Raw genomic sequence first — 21,387 nt, forward strand, 5'->3', positions numbered from 1 at the left:
TCGTACTTCCGCCGCTTTATACGCGATTTCGCTACAATTGCACGACCACTAACTGATCTTCTCAAAAAGAACGTGCCCTTCTCGTGGGGCCAGGACCAAGCAGCTGCGTTTTCCACGCTGATCGACCTGCTCATTTCACCACCAATACTGGCTCACTTTGACCCGTCTGCGACGACTGAAGTACGCACAGACGCCAGTGCTCACGGAATCGGCGCCGTCCTCGCTCAACACCAGGGAGGCCAAACGCGTGTTATTGCGTATGCCAGCCGCCTTCTCTCCACATCTGAGCGAAACTATTCGATAACAGAGCGCGAGTGTCTTGCGTTGGTCTGGGCTGTAGCGAAATTTCGCCCCTACTTGTATGGCCGCGAGTTTTCAGTTATTACGGACCACCACGCTCTGTGTTGGCTGTCGTCGCTCAAGGACCCAACTGGTCGCCTAGGTCGCTGGGCTCTACGTCTCCAGGAGTATAACTTCGACGTAATTTATAAGTCGGGCAGGTTGCACCAAGATGCTGATTGTCTCTCGCGTTATCCGGTGGACCCTGCTAGCCTCGCTGTCCATGAAGGCGATTCTTGTGTGCTCGCCATATCTGATTTGCACGACATCGGCACAGAGCAGCGCCGGGACGCAACCCTCAAGAAGGTCATTCAGCGAGTATCTTCAGGACATTCCGACCCTTCTCTCCGTCAATATGTCCTTCGCAACGACATTCTGTATCGTCGCAACATGAAGTCTGATGGCCCGGAATATTTGTTAGTTATTCCCCAACACATGCGTGCCACTATTCTTCAACATCTGCATGACGCACCAACGGCGGGACACCTGGGTTTTTCACGCACCTATCACCGCGTGCGGCAACGGTTCTTTTGGCCTGGCATGTATAAATTTGTGCGCCGTTATGTCGCTGCTTGCGAGCGCTGCCAGCGTCGGAAACGTCCTGCTCTCCGTCCGGCTGGCCTGCTCCAACCTATCGACATTCCCCCGGAACCATTCTTCCGCATCGGCCTCGACTTGCTCGGACCTTTCCCGACGTCCGTGTCAGGCAACAAGTGGATCGCTGTCGCAACCGACTATGCGACCAGATACGCGATAACTCGTGCATTGCCAACTAGCTGCGCTACAGACGTCGCAGACTTTCTCCTAAATGACGTCATTCTGCGGCATGGAGCTCCGCGCCAGCTTTTGACGGATCGGGGCCGCTGCTTCCTCGCAAAAGTTATCGACGAAATCCTCCGGAGCTGCTCTACCGAACATCACCTTACTACTGCCTACCATCCCCAGACTAACGGTCTCACGGAGCGTCTCAACCGAACTCTTACAGACATGTTGTCTATGTACGTCTCTGCTGACCACCGTGACTGGGACGCAATGCTCCCCTACGTTACATTTGCATATAATTCGTCAAGACATGACACCGCCGGCTACTCTCCATTCTTTCTTTTGTACGGCTGCAACCCTGCGTTGCCATTCGACACACTCCTTCCTTCTGCTACTATCCAACCAACGGTGTATGCGCAGGACGCTGCTTCTCGAGCCCGCGTCGCTCGCCAAATCGCGCACACTCGGCTCAGTGCTTCTCAGGCCGCACAAAAAGTCCGCTACGATGACTCGCACCGCGACGTTGACTACCCTGATGACTCTCTTGTCCTACTCTGGACGCCGTATCGACGTGAAGGTTTGTGCGAGAAGCTCCTCCCACGATACACAGGACCCTACAAAGTTCTCCGCAAGGTCACCGACGTCGACTACCTCATCACTCCCGTTCAACCGCACTCATCCTCTGCTACACCATCTACTGATGTTGTTCATGTGTCGCGCCTAAAGCCCTACTATACTGCCAGTCCTGATTGACTTAGGGGCGCCGTGACGGCGCTTTGTTCGCCGGGGGTGATATTACGAGGCAGTGGGCATGGCTCTACCGTCGTGGACAACAGTTCGATGAAAAAGAAGTGGACTCGCCGCGCGAGAGACTGGCAGCTCTGAAGCGTCACTTTGGCATGTAAATATAGGAAATACGCTCATTCCTCTCTTCCGTGTGTTTGCGAGCTCCGTAACAATATGTACACTTCTGTGTATGAGAGTATTAATATTGTGTGTGCATTGCGTGCGCAGACTACAGATTGATTATCTTTGTTTTTTTGTACAGATGCTTGTTTTTAGTCCTGCATGCATGAGCTCTGATTTGAGTCTGCAATATTTCGTAAATAAAATAATTAAATAAAGTATCATGTATACCAACCGGCCAAATTCGCCTTTTGAGTGCATTGTAGTTTTCTCCCTATGCGAAACAGCATGTACACATTTCTCTCGCGAGCTGTGTGTGTCAAAGGAATAGAAAGAAGAAAAAATATGATGGGCGTCCTACAGGGACGTCGTCAGAAGTATATAGCGGTGGGGGTTCGACTCCTCGTAATACTGTACGCTTGTTCTTGGAAAACTTGGTGTGTGTGTGTGTGTGTGCTTGCACAAATGTTACACAAAACGTAAAAATGTCCGAAAGAAAGCATGCAGGTGGAGTGGATTGGGGGTGCGCTTGAACCCCGAACTCCTCTCTGAAAACGCCAGTGGGCGATGGTGACCATATGTGTATCCAAGGAACAAGTAAAACACGTAAAAGAAAAGTCTACGGTACACAGCTTATGGATACCCTAGCCCCGAACATTTTTAAAAAAGCGATGCACAGAAAGAACTACTGCAGTTACGGCGATAGTTCAATGTAATGTCCCCTGAGAAACGATTGGCTGTCAACTGAACACGAGCGAGATCACCAATCAACTGTTGTCGCTGTTCCACGTACCACAGATAAAAGCTTGGTTTAAAGGTCCACAAATTGATACAGTATACGTAATACGATTTTGCTCTTATGTCCTTGATTATTTTTAAACTCATTTTCTCATTTCTCTAGTCGCCTTCATGTCACATGTCGGTACCACCGTGTTTGTTCAGTGCCAGTGTCCTGCTGCGTACACTAACGTTGACAATATTAATGATGAACGATGATGAGTACTGTATACGTTAGGTTAAAACTCGACGTGTTTTTGGAGAGCTTATAACATTTTGTTATATTTTTCTCGCTCGACAAGTTCCATTAGGCGTTTCTGTTATATATATGGCGTTCGTGTAATGCATTCTTGGCCGCCCTTAGACCGCGAAGGTCAGTGGAATCTTTTTTTTTTTTGCCTTGTTTTTCAAACATGTGCCTAAATCGCAATACTGCTTTGAACTGTATGAAACATACAGAAGATCATTAAATTGAGGTTGTGTATGAATTTCTCATATCTCGTATCAACGTTAGCTGCTCAGAGCGCTACATGTTAGTGTTTAAATTACGTGCATTTAGGGAAGCTGAATCTTAATGGAAAGCATTGAGTTTTACAAGAACTTGCTTGAATACTCGGCGTATTAAAGTTATAATAAGTGCAGCTAGTGCAGTGTGAACGGTGCAAACCACTGCCAAATGAGCCAGGTACCGGCGCTGGCCGCTAGTGGCGCGGGGCAACCCTGCAATGCCTGCACTGTACTCTATTAGAGTACTCTATTAGAGCTGTACTCATTCGCTCTCTCTCGCGCGCGCGCGCGATAGGCATGTTCACGCGATGACACGGATCATCCAGTTGTGGCTAATCGCTGTAACCACATGTTTACTTAATCCCCATTTCCAAAGCCTCCTTGGTATTCATACGCTTGTCTGATATATTTAAACATAGTAGTAGCGAGATTGATTCATTTAAACTTCCACAAGTTTCGCCACAGCTTTTGGCCATTCCTTTTTACCGCGTCACAGAGAGAAGTCACAGATAATAAGTGATTATCATTGAGGCTGCAGTAGTTCTTGAGCCTCACTGATTCACTTAACAATAACATCAAACTGGAAATCAACACGCAAGGAAATGAATAAATCATTGTCGCTAAAATGTCCGTGTTCAGCATTTCCGGAACAGTCACCTGTATTTTGCAGTTGCGAAACCATTTGTGTGCTGTAATATGTTCGCATATTAAAGTGTGTGAACCACTTTTATTCCTCCTTCAGTGTTGTGCATAATAAAGGTACTGGACGTTATAAATATGTCCAGTGCTAGCAAGCCTTCAACAGCACCATAACTCGACTATATAAACTATAGTATACACATAGTTCTGTCATCAGTAATGAAGCCAAACACGTGTCATCAACGGTGGAACGTGGTAGGTATGAGATACTGCGTTCAATACTGTCAAGTTGTGAAGATGTGAACGTGCATTACTGTTGTTCAAACTGGCGCATTTTTCCCCGTACGCTCCCATCTTTTTTATCCGTAGTTCTCCTTCCTCTAGTGTAGGATAGTAAACCGGGCATGTGTCTGGTTGACCTTCCAGCCATTCCTTCCTCTTTCCCCTCCTGCATGAAAGAGGAGTATAAATACGCAATGAGGCGTCGCAGGAAACTGGGTCGCTGACACGCTTGCTAGTCGGTATCGTTAACAGTTCCGCGCGTAATCAAGCTTTCCGTCTCGCCCACGGAATTACTACACGTCCGTCTCTTGCCCTTGATGATGCAGCGAGTTTACGTCTTTTTTTTATTTTTTGCCTTCATTTTGCCGGGTGCGTCCTCTACACGCTCACTCCGCCGGCTTCCGTGCTATAGCGCCTGGAATGCGCCCACGAACGGAGGGAGGCAGGCGCGCACAATGCGCGCCGCTTCACCCCGCAATCGCCGCCGCCTCTCAAGTCGCTGGCCTCGACCCCGACCAACCCCGACAGGGTGGCAGTTCATCCGGCTGTCGCGAATTCTGCCCCGAATATCGAGACCGGCGGTGACACCCTCCTGCGGGGTTGCCGGCGGAAAGTTCGAGGCAGCGCTGTCAAAGATGAGGTCACGGAGATTGCGGGCTCACTCCGCCCAGGTGACGAAGAGGTTTCCGCGTATCACATAGTGCACGCGATTTTTTACATTTCCTATACTGTACACTGTGAAGACGGTGGTCAAATGTCGCCTGTAGGCAAGTGTTGGAGAAAAGGACCCTTGGAACGTCTCTTCTACATCCATGCCTCTCATTTGACCAATCGCAACATCCCAACGAAGCTTAAAATACGGAGAATCTTGCTTCATTACACATGAAACTAGTACAGATTCTAGAATGGTGTATCCTTAGCGAGATTGGTGCGATGGCCCTTCGTGTCTACTTCGGCAACTGATCAGCGATGTGCAACAACGATATACACTGTAATATCAGCTGCGTAGCTTCGTATATGGAATTTAGGTATGACAGCATATCTGCCATGATAGCGAAATCGTTGTCGCTGGAAAATTGAACTCGTCTGTTTTAAATTTTGAGAAGTACAGGAGAGTAGGCAGGTAATGCACGACGTAAGGAGGAAGACGTCACGTTTTACGCGTGTGCAATGCAAGGTCTACGTCGAGTGAGTCTGGTCTATGATAACGACGGCGGTGCTTAAGAACTCACTGGCGTGCATCGCTCAGTGCTCATCCTTTTGCCTGCCCTTTCCTGGGGACATTGACCCATGTACACAGCTTATCGTACGATTCAAAACAGACCACAACTCCACTAATACTCTAGGTGACTAACTCGCACTTACCCAACACAAATAAGAAACATTAGGGACGACACACCCCATAGGCAGCGTCGTTTCGGTGCACCGACTTCCTGATTCGTCTTGTCAAAGTTACAAGCCGAGGAATTCAGCAACAAATATATTTCCAGCGGATTACCAAAGAGTAATGTAGGGGGCTCACGCCCCTCACGGGTTGAGTTCTCGGCTGGCTAGGCCGTCTTTCTGGCAAGAGACGCTTTAAGGCGCTGCACTCGACTCATCTTTGGTGCTGGCGGGAAGAGGCGATGGTTTGCCTTCGCTGCGGAGGTTCTTGAAAACCCTCTGCTGCTGTGGGGAACTTCTGTTACGTCTCCGCCCAGATTCGCTTCCTCCCCGGCGGCGACGCCCGCCCTTCGGGGTTCTCCTGTTTATACAGTGGGCCCCGCCGACCCCTCCGGTGGGGTGGAGCGGCCTACGAAACAACCAGCGGACGAAGGGAAAGGGGTCGGTGGAAGCCATTTCTCTCTCGAGACAGCTTCCCTTGCCCCGCGTATTTTTTGTGTAGTACAAGGGGGGCATCTGCCTGCGCTGATGAAAGCCCTGCGGACGCGCCTTCGCGGCGGCACGATGGGAGTAAATAAATAGACGAGTTCAAGTAGGAATAACTGAAAGCAACATCGGAAGAGAGGAAGTGTGGCTACACATCTGAGGGGAGAGAAAGAAGAGCGAACGAGGAAGGGTGGCAACAAGGTGAGGAGGACATCTGATGGAGAGAGGAGCCAGACTGGCGGAGCGGTTCTTCGCTGCTCGTGCATGCTGCAACGGCTGCAGAGACGGCGCTCCCGCTGTCGTGGTTGCCCGTGTTGGTTTCCTTTTTTTTCTCTCGTGCGGTAACATTGAGGCCGTCCAGCCATATCACCTCGTGCAGGGGGAGAGAGAAAGAGCGTGGCACTCTTGATCTAACGGATACATCTTGCATCCTCCGCGTCGCCGGCATCGCTCGCTGTCATGTCACTCCCATCGCCGGATCGTTCGCCGAGGCACGCATTCGCCGCCGGTTCCCGATGCCACGCCAGCCCGTACATCAGTCCCTAACAGCCAGCGTCGACCGTCGCCGTCGGGACCGGATCGTTCGAAACCATGTCCTGCTTTCGACGTTCTGGTCTCCGATGACTGGATCTTCCATCTCCGATAGCGACAGAAGACCGCGCCACCGGCACCGAGTTCGTGCTCCCTGACGTTCTTCCGAATTTAGAAAGCTGCTCTGACGCGCTCGAACGCGGAGGTGTACGCGGTCCTGAGGTGCCGTTAAGGTGGTTTCTAAGAATACTCTACACAGGGCCGAGAGAAGAGGCGAGCCGAAAGTTCTGTTCAAGTCATAAGTTTTGCTTTCGGTTGTGCCGCTGTCAGGAGGACGTTTCGAGCAACTTGAACAATGCCGAACTACGTGAAAGAATCCAATGCGCAACATTCGACCGAAAGACTGTTCGTGCGCTACTGGCGTCCGGATGGGCCCGGGTAAACACTTTTCTTCCGTTTTTTTCTTCATCATTGTTTTGTGTTAGTGCACATAGCAGTACATAGCTCAATTGTCTGGCGAAGAGTACTGTGAACTGCAGCATGTTTTCCTTTTTTGTTTTTGATGTTGTTGTTGGGTGTTAGAGATTAGCGTCACCTCGGTTCCGCGTCAGGTACGTTGACAGCACGAAGGCCGGTATACACACGAATGTAAGAGAGAGTGGAGAATCGGATGTGTTATCGAGTTTGGAGCGTGGCTGTGTATGCGCGAATAAGGAACGACAGAACGCGAGACACTCTGTCCGACATTATGTCGTTTAATTAGACGTCGGCCGAGCGGCGCGCGTCGTACCGCTTGTGGCCCCGAGACCGATAATTGGTTCAGCATACTGCGTGCCCCGGGGCCGGCTCGCAATCGAGAAACCGGCGGTGGGCTGTTTCTCGTCGCGACATAAGCGTGTCGCTCGTGCTGCGAGGCAGGTGCCAGTTTTGTTGCCTGGAACAGCGAGTCCTTGCCCGCATCCTTGATGCATCCCCGTAGCGAAATTCACAGTCGTGACAAGCGTTTTCTGCAACCCGATAGCATTGCTAGAAAGCGTTCGAGCAGTGTAGCATTCCTGACAGTGTAATGAATCCCTCCAGAGCAACCTGGTCGACGAATGGCTGCAGGGGATCTATTCCTTGAACGCGTTTCCTCTACGGTACGTCGGTAATGATTCGTGCCTTCGCTGACCACCCACAAAGGCAATGAATAGGTAAGGAAATCATGCACTTACTGCGAAAGTTTAGGCTGACTCTCGTTTGTCTACTGACTATACGTGTGCAAAAGCCTAAAATTAGGGTGCTTATGCGAGCTGTCCGCCAGGTGCCTTAAGAGAGAACAACGATGACCTCGTGGGTAACAGGACCGACGTGTTAGCTGCAGTCCGAGAAAATGGCGCCATATCGCTTCGGTGTGCAAACCGCGTCGGAGTGTCCTGCGCATTAGTGACTAGTCGGAATACAGTGCGGGTATTGTGTTCACTATAGCGTAAGTAAGGAGTGCGTTGATCTTAACTTCAAACTGCGATACTCGCTGGCATAGTAGAAACGTGAGACGAGCGAGCTACACAGTATGAGCTTGCTGGCGTGTGGACGACGATTACGTCTGTGCTGCAACGCATGCGCGAATGATGCGGAAGATCTCAATTCCGCCGAAGAAAGGTCGCCGCACGCCTGAAGACACGTGCAGTATTTGCTTAGTGCATCAACATGGAGGGGGCTGGAACGAATGCGCTTACCAGAGCCACAAAGACGTTGCTCTTGCACTCGTGTATTTGCCTGGTCATCCTGCGTGGCAGTGCGTCTTTGTTCTGTATTGAAAGCTAGATTGCGCGCTAGATTGCGGAATTTGATTGATTGATTGATTGATTGATTGATTGATATGTGGGGTTTAACGTCCCAAAGCCACTTCATGATTATGAGAGACGCCGTAGTGGAGGGCTCCGGAAATTTCGACCACCTGGGGTTCTTTAACGTGCACCCAAATCTGAGCACACGGGCCTACAACATTTCCGCCTCCATCGGAAATGCAGCCGCCGCAGCCGGGATTCGAACCCGCGACCTGCGGGTCAGCAGCCGAGTACCTTAGCCACGAGACCACCGCGGCGGGGCTAGATTGCGGAATTTGAAGCACTGAATACGAAGTGATGTGTGTCATGTGGTTGGAGAGATATGGCCTTGTAGTAGAATCAGGGGCGTAGGCAGAAATGCTCCTTGATTTCGGGGTTTGCACCTTCTTTAAAGAATCATTCTTCGCTCTGTATGATATGGAAAAAAAAAAAAAAACTCTGGGGGGCGGGTGCGCGGGCTCCCGTGCTGCACCCTCGCTACGCTACTGAGTCAAGAGATACCACAGAGAACATCTTTAAAAAGAGGTGTACAGCAGATATCGGGATTTTAGATCATGAGCAATATAATTTCGTGTTAGTCCCGTGTACTGTCCGATGTCAGCGCACTTTGACGAACCCCGGGTCGTCGAAATTATCCCTAGCCCTTCCCTACAAAGGGTTCTAATAAGGTGAAGCCTTCGTAAGGGAACAGGTGTAGAAGTCTTTTGCTTTCGTTTTAGCATGCTTTTTTTCGGGACCTTTCGTCTATCGGGGCATAGAAGCCGAAAGCTTTACGCATACAATTCCGTGTGACGGAATCGTGCTTCTGCTTATTTTTCAAGGACGTGTAGATGAGCTGCTTTAGCCAGCAATTTAGCTGCCATTACGTTTCAAGCGAATGCTACAGCGTCGTATATATAGGGTGTATGGCCTGTCAAGCGGTCGACACGCAGGCAATTAATTATCTATATCGGCTAATACTGGATCCGCTCCGCCCATCGCAATCAACTCCGCTTTTGTAGCCCTTTTCGTGCTACAACAACGAGTCCTGCTTTCTTTCTTTCTTTCTTTCTTTCTTTCTTTCTTTCTTTCTTTCTTTCTTTCTTTCTTTCTTTCTTTCTTTCTTTCTTTCTTTATCTACTTTTTCTTTTTTTATCTCTTTCTTTATCTCTTTCTTTCTTTCTTTCTTTCTGCATAGGGTATATTGTGTGACGTGAGAACAATTATATAGATGTATTGAAAGTGGTTCCGAAAGATATTACACCTGAACCTAGAATGGGCAGGACGCTTTGCATTACGTCCAAGCCTGAAAGGAAGAAAGCGAGGAAAGGAAAGTAGTTTATTACTTGTCCAATCCGGAATTCGGACCAAAAAGAGTATCCTACACGGAAAGCGATATCACGTGCGGCGCTGTACGACGAGCCGTAACTCCTTGTAACTTATGCAAGGTCAGTCATATATAAAAAGAACGCTGAAACACTCTCGCGAGGGAGCCACCGATATGCGAATCCCGCTTCTTCTTCTTCACTCTGCATATAGTTACAAACATGACGGAAGCTTTGCTGGCTATTCTTGCCTTGCAACATCTTGATGCCAGAAAAAAAAAGAGGGGGGGGGGGGGTCGGAAGAGTACGTCTAAAACCAACCGCCTGAGTTACGGCTGCATATATCGCATGCCCTGTCCCTTCTTTTTTGTATTCTTCTACACGTTTTATGTTCCTCTGTAATATTAAATCCCGCTTATGAACGGCCTTTCTTATCCAGGACAGCCAAGATGTGGTTGTAGCCTTCGGGCTGGCCTTTTCAGAGGCGCCCCCCAGTCCTTCCCACCCGTGCCGCCGGTTTTCTTTTCAACACGTGCGCAACACCCCCTCGCGTTTGTTCGAGAACCACGCTTCGGCTTCTTTTCTTTATTTTTTCGGGGAACCCCTCCTGTTCTTCGCGAAGCTTGTTTCTAAAGAATCCCGACCGCCGTTGGGGCGAAAATATGTGTCCCTCTCCCTCTCTGCTTGAGCAGCTTCTGTTAGAGTGACGATTTTCCTCCGAGTTTTGCAACAAGAAACTTCAGACGGCTTTCTCGTCGACATTCTACTATAGACCTCTCTCTCTTCTATTCTTTTACTCCTCCATCCCTTCCCTGTCCGCTTCTGTTCAAGTGTCCTCTATGCTTTTTATTTTACCTCTCTTGAACGTAACTTATACGGCGTGGGAGCAGCACGTGTTGGGAGGTGACGCATCGTCACCGAAAAACTAGAAACACTCAAACTCGATGCGCCCAGGCCGAATATTCCGCTTGATGTCGTCCCCACCCATCCGGTGGCGCCAATGGCGTTCCTCATGATTATAAACTGGTGGTTCTGGCACGTGATGATACCCATCAAATATGTTAGCCTGTTACCCTCGTATTCACCAACGCTCCTCGACTCGACTTTCACTCTTCACTTGACAGAGCTGCGCACTGCGCCGCTGCTCGGCTGGAAATGACGCTGCGCTACTGAAGAATAGCAGCAAATTATCGCTGATATGCAGTGACTTGCCCTGCCTAGAGATGGCGCTCCCATCGGCTTTCCCAAGTGAAGGTGGAGCGTTGAGTGAAGGGGCGTTCTAGAATACGGGGGTTACTCTCGCTTCAGAGCTGTGATTCTGCATACACGCTGCATTTCGGGCACGAGTCACACCGCGAACTTGCTCGCCCCGGAGACGTTTTTGTTGAAACGCCGCCGGTGAGCGGATTCCAGCCACGTGCCCCCTTTCTTGATCTTTTTTCTTTTGTTTTTTCTGTCCGTATACGGCGCCCGTCATTAGGGACATCCTGCGCAAATACTTCCACCCAATCTTCGACATGCGCGTAACGGGACGGTCAGGAACGCCTACCGCTGCCGCACATGGCGGTGTTTTACACGTGCGCTTTTGCCGACGGGTGCGATGTTTTCTCTCGGCGTTCTACACTCTGGCCCGGGTCGGATTTCACTGCTCGTGCTACTACGGCATGATGGCTCTTAGGATCAACAAAACGCTGATCTGTCGCGTGCACGCGCGCTCAGACATCCACGGATCTCTCGTTCGTTGAAACTGCGTGTGAGGAAAGGATATAAGAAAAAAAAAACTTTAATTCATAAAGGTTGGCTCGAAGTATCGTGTGCTTCGGGCCGTTCCTTAACCCAAGACATCCCTGACAACACGTTCGGAGAGGGCGCGCGCAAGAGATTAGATTAGACAGACAGACAGACAGACAGACAGACAGACAGACAGACAGACAGACAGACAGACAGACAGACAGACGGACGGACGAATAGATAGACGGACGGAAGGACAGACAGACAGACGGACGGACGGACGAATAGATAGACGGACGGAAGGACGGACGGACGGATAGACGGACGGATAGATAGACGGATAGACGGACGGACGGATAGACGGACGGATAGATATACGGACGGACGGATAGACGGAAGGATAGATAGATGGACGGACGGATAGACGGACGGATAGATAGATGGACGGACGGATAGACGGACGGATAGATAGATAGATAGATAAAAAACATAAAAACATAGGCCTTGTACACTGACCGATCTAGACAGCTGCTGGCAGGTACTCAGCCGAAAGGGAGACAGTTTTGCTCTTATAGGTTACTGACGATTCGCTGTCTCGGGTGTCTGTCTAAAAGGATATAATTAGTTAATCACAAGGACGGCTTACGAACAAATCAGTGGAAGGGACTAGAGTAGAGAGGATTACAAAACACACACTTACATCCTTTTCTGCGCAGCTTAAGATATCTGCTTTGTAGCACAGTCGAAATTCCCACTAATCGGACCTTGACCTACATGAAAACAGATATGTAGGCGCATTGAATTGGTCGTTGTCGGTGCGTTGTTTTCCGCGTTCGATATCTTTACAGGATTAGATGCGAAATGGTTCTTTAAATCCGAAGCACGTCCTGGATGTCACCGAGCTCGTGTGTGGCCGGCGGTACGCACATAAATTATCGAAGCACTACGTGTACTCTCACGATTCCACGAAAGCGTCACTAGACTAGCAAGTCAATTAGCAATGCTGATTGCGTTGTATACGCGTAGATGCGGACTCTGCGCAAAATGTCTTGTTTTTTGTTCCCAAACAAAGGCCGATGCGTCCCAGTGTTTGCATTCAAGCAGGCGTAATGTCTTTGGAATAAAATAGATCGAATGGTAATTCAAGCTTACGCTCGGGCTCCTACATTATGCCAAGTCTAACCACATCCTTCTTTCTTCGTCCATGACCCTATTCAAACATGTATTTAAGAAAAGACACAAAAGGCTCCGACATGAGCCACAGGTATATATAGACAATCGAAGCATTGTTATGGGCGATTAGTGCACTATCTACGACGTTAATTTGATTTTTACATCTTGAGCTGACTTTTGTCAACGTTGATGCCGATTTAGAGCTGTGCTCAACTTTCTAATTGATATGTGGGGTTTAACGTCCCAAAACCACCATATGATTATGAGAGACGCCGTAGTGGAGGGCTCTGGAAATTTCGGCCCCCTGGGGTTCGTTAACGGGCACCCAAATCTAAGCACACGGGCCTACAACGTTTCCGCCTCCATAGAAAAATGCAGCCGCCGCAGCCGGAATTCGATCCCGCGACCTGTGGGTCAGCAGCCGAGTACCTTAGCCACTAGACCACCGCGGCGGGGCGTGCTCAACGTTCTGCTACAAGAGTTAGTTTGAATAATAATAATAATAATAATAATAATAATAATAATAATAATAATAATAATAATAATAATAATAATAATAATAATAATAATAATAATATAGTGGGAGAGAATGCAACTCAAGGCTATGTTATTGGAACCGTAGTCGCCTTCAGTCTCGAGGATCTTGCAACAATAGCCGGAATGTAATGTCCTGTGGTGGTACGATGATACGCTTCATCGTGAAAGCCGTCCGTCATAGTGAGTTTCCGCCCGCTCGAGTTGCCCATAAAAGGAGTATGTACAAGGGAAGGGGGTGGTCAAAAGTTCCCAGGCCACTATCCCATGTATTTCTACGGCGGCGTGGTCTGAAAACGTTTAACCATACGCTGTCAGCGTCCCTCTCCGATGTTAACATTCAGTTTCTAGCTGGACATTATTTCAATGAAATCGGAGACGACACACGAAAATGATGGAAAAACGAGCGTCATGGGATATTTCACAATTGCGCTCACGGACACGTTTTGGCGCGAATGGCAAGGTAATCATGCAAGAATAAGATGTAAAATCCTATTCCGTTGCGAAATGAGGAAAAAAAAAATGGCAGCATATCCACGGGGTGAATGATGGAGGGTGGGGCTAAGCATCCGTCCGTCCATTGGTTCTTGCTTCCGGCCGTCCATGCGTCCGTACGTGTGATGGTCCGTGCGTGCGTCTGCTCGTGCATCCGCCCCTGCGTCCGTCCATGCGTCCATCCGTCCGTGCAGCTATCCGGGCGTCCGTCCATGCATCTGTCTGTGTGTCCGTTCGTACTCAACACTCCAAGTACCACCATCTCGCATCTTTTCATCATATATTCCGCATTATAGTTACTGTATATGCTACCTAAAGGTAGCATATACAGTAACTCTATTCCACATATAGAAGCACCGCCATACAGCGGACATTCCAAGGACTAAACGAGAGGTGGCACATGCACACTTTCTTACGGCTTGCGCTTCGTGTCTATATACTTCCCACCTTTAACAACCTCGAGTTCATGGTATATACTAGTTCACTGTATTCATGGCACTGCGGCCCAACGCTCGCTAAACCTTTCTAAAGGTTGTCCAGCGAGTATAACGTAGCAACCCTCTCTTGTCAGATAGCGCCCAATGTATATGCCAATGGCTGCTAATGGGGAATGAGAGACAGGAGGATTCGGCTTTTAGTTAACGCGCACGCTGCGAATGTTTTATTGTTCAACAACGCACAGGAGAAATCTCCCACCGGCACCCTCATGGAGGTCAAAACGTAAGACGCACTACGACTACGACGAGGGACGAACGGGTGCCGTTTTAAGGAGCTTCGCCCCTAAAAAAAGAATTACGCCAGACCGAGTACAGGGTTCAATCACGCACGAAAAGACGGGTGTAAACGAAGGAACAATACATTTGTGCCGAACTCGGGATACAGAGAACGAGCACGGGCCGTCTCAAGGGAAAACGCGTCGCGTGGATGCTTCGCAAGTTCTTTTCTCGGCATCTGCGCTGGATCTGGATTGGTTGTCAGCCCCGCCTCGCGCACGTCCCCGTAAAAAAACAAACACGAACAAAACGCGCATTTGCAGCAATGGAAACAGCTGTCTTCCACAACTTCAGACTGCTGCCGTCTGTATGCGCACCCATGCCACAAAAGAGCAGCTGCACATACATTGTGGTCCGTTGTTAGAGGGAACACGTGAATGTATACAGCATGCGTGAACTTTCCCCCACATTTACACCAAGCAGCAAACGCTTGCGGGTCGTGAAATGTTTGAGAAAACTATTCTCGCTCTGTCTGATAACGCGAACTCAAAGTCAATGTTCCAGTCTGTAGTTGGCATTGAAACATATGCAGTCGCCAGCCAGATTAGTATAGCATTGCGCACTAATAGACCAAAAATTTACAATTGTTGCGTAGCCAACGTCCCGTAAACGATTGCTGTCAATTGGACGTAACACAGGGACACGAAACAGGAACAAGTGGCGGACGACTGCACCATTTTTTTGTTGCTGTGCAGTGAATCGACATCACTGCCGTGAGCTATAGTTTTCGTTCACCCTCGCGCATATAGCCTTAACCAGCACGTGCAGCTGCAGTGTTCATTGGCGTCACCATGGAACAATGGGGTAGAGGGGGGGGGGGGGGTGAGCTGCTGTTTAGCTTCTCCTCCCAGATGTTATTGTACAATCGCTGTGTTTGTGTGTTGTCTTCCACGCACGCACACATACGCGCAGCGAGTGGACTGCAGGCCTTTTAGTGAGCCCAAGATTCAATAAGGAATAAATATATCGAAAGCTAAAGATCCTCGCTGATGCGACTTCACTTTCTCCTCGTTCCCACGCCGTTGTGCCGATGTGTGCGGCTACGGTTACGCGGCCACGTCCTGCCGAAAGTGTACACACTCGCTTTTCTTCGTGGACGTTCCTCGGACCGCTTGTAAAACGACTACGCAGCAATAACAATAACACACCAAGCGCACGCTGTTTGGAAAGCGCGCGCGTCCGATATCGCGAGTTCGCAGTGGAAGACGATGAAGAAGGAACGGCCATGCACGTGCAGCCGCCGCCATTTTGATCACTGCGTTCCGGCAAGCCGCGGCTCATTGCAGCGGCGCTTTCGAAAGCCGCGAATCACGGCTGCAAGGGAGCGCATTCCTCGGAAGCTCGCTTCGGCTCTTGCAGCTTGAGTCACGCTGCGCTTGCAGTGAGAACCCCCGGGCATCTCTCGGCGTCGCTCAGCGTCTTGTCTGCGCAGCGTCTCGACCCCGGCAACAGCCATGGAAGCGGTCACGTTCGCAGATACGGAACAAGAAGTCACTTCGCTGTGAGTCACCGGCGAACCGAGCCGCAGTTCTCCGTGCCGTTTCCGCAACGAGCGCATGGCGTCCTTTTCCGAGGGAGGGGAAGGTAGGGGGGGTGACCGCCCTTTATTTAATGGGCGCTAATTTCGCTCCAGTCCTTTAATCTGTCGGTTATTTCACGTCATTTTTTTAATGCACCGGGTTATGGCTGCAGCATGTATTATTATCATTTTTTTTTTTTTCACAATAATGGCGAGCAAGCATCCCTGATGATGTATCCAAATATTTACTTCCCAAGGTTACGCCGAAAAGCCGGAGATCAATGGCAGGCCTTACTGAGAAGCATGCCATCCCTTCACTTTAATATTTGCATCCAGTGCGGAGCTCGTTTTCTTTCAGACTAGACCAACGAGATGTCTATAAGTGGGTAGGTGGTGAAACGTGCCTTCCCCCTAAAGGAGAACAATACGCACGCCTTTGAGCGCAGCCACCAATCGTTTCTGGTGTACAACCAACAGGTCCAGTGTAGTGTGGCTCGCGGTTTTGCGAGTTGGTGCGCGGTTCATGGAAGGCTACACTGGCGATTGTTAGGATCAGGGAAGTCTTCTAACAGGAACTGAAAGATTGCTGGAAGCAGTCAGCCTTCCGCGCACTCCTTTGTTTTCTAGCTCACTCTTTTCTGGGATCCTTTCTTTCTCCGTTTACCTTGTCATGCGAAAACCAGAACGCGCTTTCTTCAAGACAGACAGATATAAGGAGCACGCAGCCTCATGTATTCTGTGGTATCTGTATACATGGGACATAGCTCGCGTTCGCGAATGAAGCATTTTACCGATATTGTAATGCGCGGCTTACACAAGTGACCGTAAGTTATAATTACTGCTGACAGAGTTGTTGACAGACGGTCGTTTGCCAAACAGAAACTTGCTGTAGGCTGTTAGTGTTCACCGTCTCTTGTGGAAGGATCTTTGAGCTGCGGTTTGCGTATGTTTCAAATGCGCCTTGATGAGCAAATGCCTTCTTGGATTTTTAAATTTTATTCGGTAAGTGCGAGAGAGGGATTCAACGGCTAAGCCACCCTTGTGTATATTTGGCATAACTTTTTTCTTACGGTTGTGTTATTTGATCGATTTGTGGGGTTTAACGTCCCAAAACCACCATATGATTATGAGAGACGCCGTAGTGGAGGACTCCGGAAATTTCGACCACCTGGGGTTCTTTAACGTGCGCCCAAACCTGAGCACACGGGCCTACAACATTTCCGCCTCCATCAGAAATGCAGCCGCCGCAGCCGGGATTTGAACCCGCGATCTGCGGGTCAGCAGCCGAGTACCTTAGCCACTAGACCACCGCGGCGGGGCTACGGTTGTGTTATTCATGGCGCTGAGGAATTAACTCATCGTTAGAACGCGGCTATCAGAACGACAAAACTAGGCAAATTTTTGTAATAAACAAACAGTAGGACCCAAATAATTTAGTCACAGGCCTGTACATCTCTCCTGACTTCGGTGTTCTCGTAGCCACCGGAAAACTGGCGCTCGTGCATTATTTTCTTCTAGTCAGTATCGCAGACCACGAGGACGTGATTTACGTTCGTTACTTCCGTGCCGTTGACGCCACGCTTTACGCATGAGCTCGTGCACCATCGAAGCACGCTGGACGAAGGTAGTCTTAATGAGTCACACGCCGAGTACTCGAATTGACTGTTCGGCTGGGAGCAAAAACTTAAGAACGGAGTCACGACGACGGCTGTACACGCTTGGGATTCGGCTCCGAAAGGAGCCGCTTGCCTATCACGTGCGAGGCCCTCGCACGAAAAGTTCTCGCAAAGACAGAGCGACGATGAAGGAGTCTCTCTTATTCAATACCTTTTCTTTCGTCTCACGCTTTCTTTCTTCTCGAGCACAGCAGGAAAGGAGGGCGCGAGCGCACCTGTGCGTGCCTGCAATGGCAGCTTGAAAGACTAGACTCGCGGGCCGCGAACGCTAAGACGAATGTCATCTCGAAAAGAAGGCGTACTCTATCTGCGGAAAACGCCTGCGCAGCAATAAGGTGCCTGCCCCGTTGGCGAGTCGAGCCCGGCATTTCTCGAAGGGGCGGCGACCCGCAGCACGCATGTACTCGTCCCGTCGAGATGGATCTCAGCAGGTATATACACGACGCCCCTGGGGTATTGTTGCGCCACGGCCGGGACTGCCCTTCAATTTGGCGAGCGGGTACCATTTCCTTTGCGAGTATACCGGTATACGACTCTCTCCGGCTGACGAGACGGGTTTAATGATGCGCGCTTCGCATCCGAGCCGTCTAAATTGTTTCTAAGTAAGGCAAGGTTAAGCAAGAAAAAGTCCCATCGCGTGATGTAGGCGTCACGGGGAGATGCCGCTGCCAGCGTGGCTATGGTGTAGCCGTATATCAATTGCCATCCTACCGCGAGGAAACATCAGGAAGGGAGAGCGCGCCCGACGGTCTTTCAAATTTTCTCGACCTCCAGACGAACTTTGCGCTCCGCGGCCTTGTCATTTGACGTTGGTGCTTCGCAATTTTTTTTTTTCGCAATGCGTTTTCAAGTTTAGAGTGGCAGCCGTCTTCAGAACATGGAGGCGGAAATGTTGTAGGCCCGTGTGCTCAGATTTGGGCGCACGTTAAAGAACCCCAGGTGGTCGAAATTTCCGGAGCCCTCAACTACGGCGTCTCTCATAATCATATGGTGGTTTCGGGACGTTAAACCCCACATATCAATCAATCAATCAATCAATCAATCAATAAATCAATCAATCAATCAATAAATCAATCAATCAATCAATCAGCCGTCTTCAGAACAACCATGGCGAGAGACGCCGGCTTTCTGATTTTCGTGCCGAGAGACGTTTTTTGTCCTCGCGTTCAAAAGGAACGGAAGGAGACACCGAGGTGGGCAGTGAGTACCAATCTTTTACACCCTCAGGAACAGGAGTGCATTCAACTCAACTCCTTTTGCAGCATTAGGGGAGGGTAATTGAGCTCCTATACCTACTCCTGCTCGCGTGCAGGCAGTGGGAGGTGTGTGATAACTCTAATCTGCAGTTTCATACGGTATGAACACTCTCGAAAAAAGGAGTAGCTAACACCGCTTTTGTAGTTAAGGCGTAGAATGTTCTTCACCACTTTGGAAAGCGCGTGTGGGCGTGTTTTAACTTTCTCGACAATCGGAATCGTGATGGAAGTAGTGTCGTCATAAGCACGCTAACAAGGGGGTTGATAGGGTATACCGTCGCCCCCTTAGTGATTGCAGGGGGGTGGGGGGCACCATATCTGCCCCATACATTTGTTCTGGCGGCCCTACGCCATCATCTTTACGGAATTGTACGGAATTGTAGTACGGAATTGTACGGAAAGTACGGAATTGTAGTAACTCAGTTTTATAAATTTTTTTTGCCACACTGCAAAGCCATGACGTACACGGAAGCGATCTCGATGCGCTGTACACACGCGTCGGAAGACATTGAATTGTTAATCTTCCTCTCCAATTGTTTACCAACTTTACCTCGAGCGTGACACAGCTGGTTTCTATGGGTGTCTGACGTATCTGAAGCTGGTTTGACTCGCCCAAAGCTTCTGCATTGGCGCAGTCCCAGAGCTTCTGAGCTTGTACCGGCGTCTTGACACGAAGAACTGCCTTCGCCAATCACACTTGTCTTGCTAGCCATAACTTCAAAAATACCTGCGCAGTTGACGTATTTTGAGTGCCCAGCTTAAACACCGCTCGAACAGCGTGTTGTCTGTACTCAGTACCGAAGCCAGAGATATTTTTCGGGGGGGGGGGGGGGGGGGGGGGTCAACAACACTTTGTTGACACCTTCCCCCAGATATCAATACTTTGTTGATATATATATATATATATATATATATATATATATATATATATATATATATATATATATATATATGAGATCTAACAGACAGTAATGCCAAGGAATGTACCGGGGAAGTTATTAGAACCAATTGAATGTAAATAAGAAGAAAGAAAAGTGGATGAAAAAATAACCAGCCGTTTCATCCACCTTTATTTTTTCATCCACTTTTCTTTCTTCTTATTTACATTCAATTGGTTCTAATAACTTCCCCTGTACATTCCTTGGCATTACTGTCTGTTAGATCCCATTAATATTGTGTTAAAACACGGAAAAACGAGCCCTTAGGTATACACTTCTTTCCCTTATTTTATATATATCTTTGTGTGTGTGTGTGTGTGTGTGTGTGTGTGTGTGTGTGTGTGTGTGTGTGTGTATGTGTGTATGTGTGTGTGTGTGTGTTGTATTTTCCATGGCAATGTTGCATTTTCGATATAAGCAGAAATGTTATTAGAGGCTCGTGCACTTAGCTTTAGGTGCAAGTTAAAAAACAAATCCCAGGTGGTCGAGATATCCGGAGCCCACCACTGGGTTGAGTCTGTCTCATAATCATTGTACGAAAGTCTGAGGGCCTCGTTTTCTTTGTCAATCACAACTAATTAAACCATCACACATACGGCGGTTTTGAGCCGTAAAACTAATAATTATCGCTTCTTAATTAGTGCGAGAGGTGCACGTCCGACTTCCAGCCGCGGCGTATGCTCAGGAACAAACTGTAGTATAATGTATATGGAATAGTATATGGCGCGGTGTCTGTGTGTTCCTTCTAATGTTTCGTAATTTTGTGCTGGTAAATCTAGCTTAATAGTATGTTGTATACATAAAAAAAGGCACAAAGAAATGTCCGTACGCTCAAACTTACGGCGTCTTGCCGAAATTACCCCCCCCCCTTTTTTTTTTTCAATTCAGCGTTTCTCCCGGCCAATTCGTTGTTTCGAGGCGATTTCAGTTTTTGGTTCCTCATTTTGTATACTACATTTAAAGATGGCCTATCTCCTCTGCGCAGGACCCAGCAGTTCATCATGGTCAGCTCCATGTACTGCCAGCTGCTCGTCGTCATTTGCGTGGTGTTCTTCACATCCGAAGTGGTGACGTTTAGGGTGCCCCTCTACTACTTCGAGGTGAGCTCCGCGATCACTATAGGTCTATATACCACGTACACCACGGCTTACTATCCCGTGTTGGTCCTCCTCGGTTAGTGATATCGAAATACGCCAGGACACCCACGCATGCGCAGCACCCGAGGCGTGGAGCATGACGTCACGGAACTAACGGGATAGCCCTCTGATTAAGTACAGTAAGGCGCAACGCCTTTGCGCCACGGCGCCATCTGCAAAAGTGCTTCTGGTGAACTGTTGTCACTACGTCACAGATATCAAATGAAGTAATAATAAGCGTTGTCTGAAGCGCCGATGCATCAACTCGCACTATTAGTGAAAACGTATTTCTCCAAACTGGTGCTATAGTTAAGAGCTTTGTGTTAAGTGTATACTGCTTAATGGGCAGTTTTCATCCGACAGTTGTAGCGTGTGCCTTCAAATAAGAGCTAATAACGAAACTTCATTAAC

The 21,387-nt window shown here is 49.0% G+C and overlaps 1 protein-coding gene across 1 annotated transcript in view; it reads left to right on the top strand.

Annotated features, from left to right (window-relative positions):
- LOC119179415 (proton channel OtopLc-like) overlaps positions 1-21,387 on the top strand; it is a 51,783-nt gene that overhangs the window by 13,514 nt on the left and 16,882 nt on the right. The window contains exon 3 of the mRNA XM_075882087.1: positions 20,826-20,940. Coding sequence (XP_075738202.1) covers positions 20,826-20,940 — 115 coding nt within the window. The remainder of the gene's footprint in view (positions 1-20,825; positions 20,941-21,387) is intronic.

This window comes from Rhipicephalus microplus, chromosome 2 (assembly GCF_043290135.1).
Source record: "Rhipicephalus microplus isolate Deutch F79 chromosome 2, USDA_Rmic, whole genome shotgun sequence".
Lineage (NCBI taxonomy): Eukaryota > Metazoa > Arthropoda > Arachnida > Ixodida > Ixodidae > Rhipicephalus > Rhipicephalus microplus.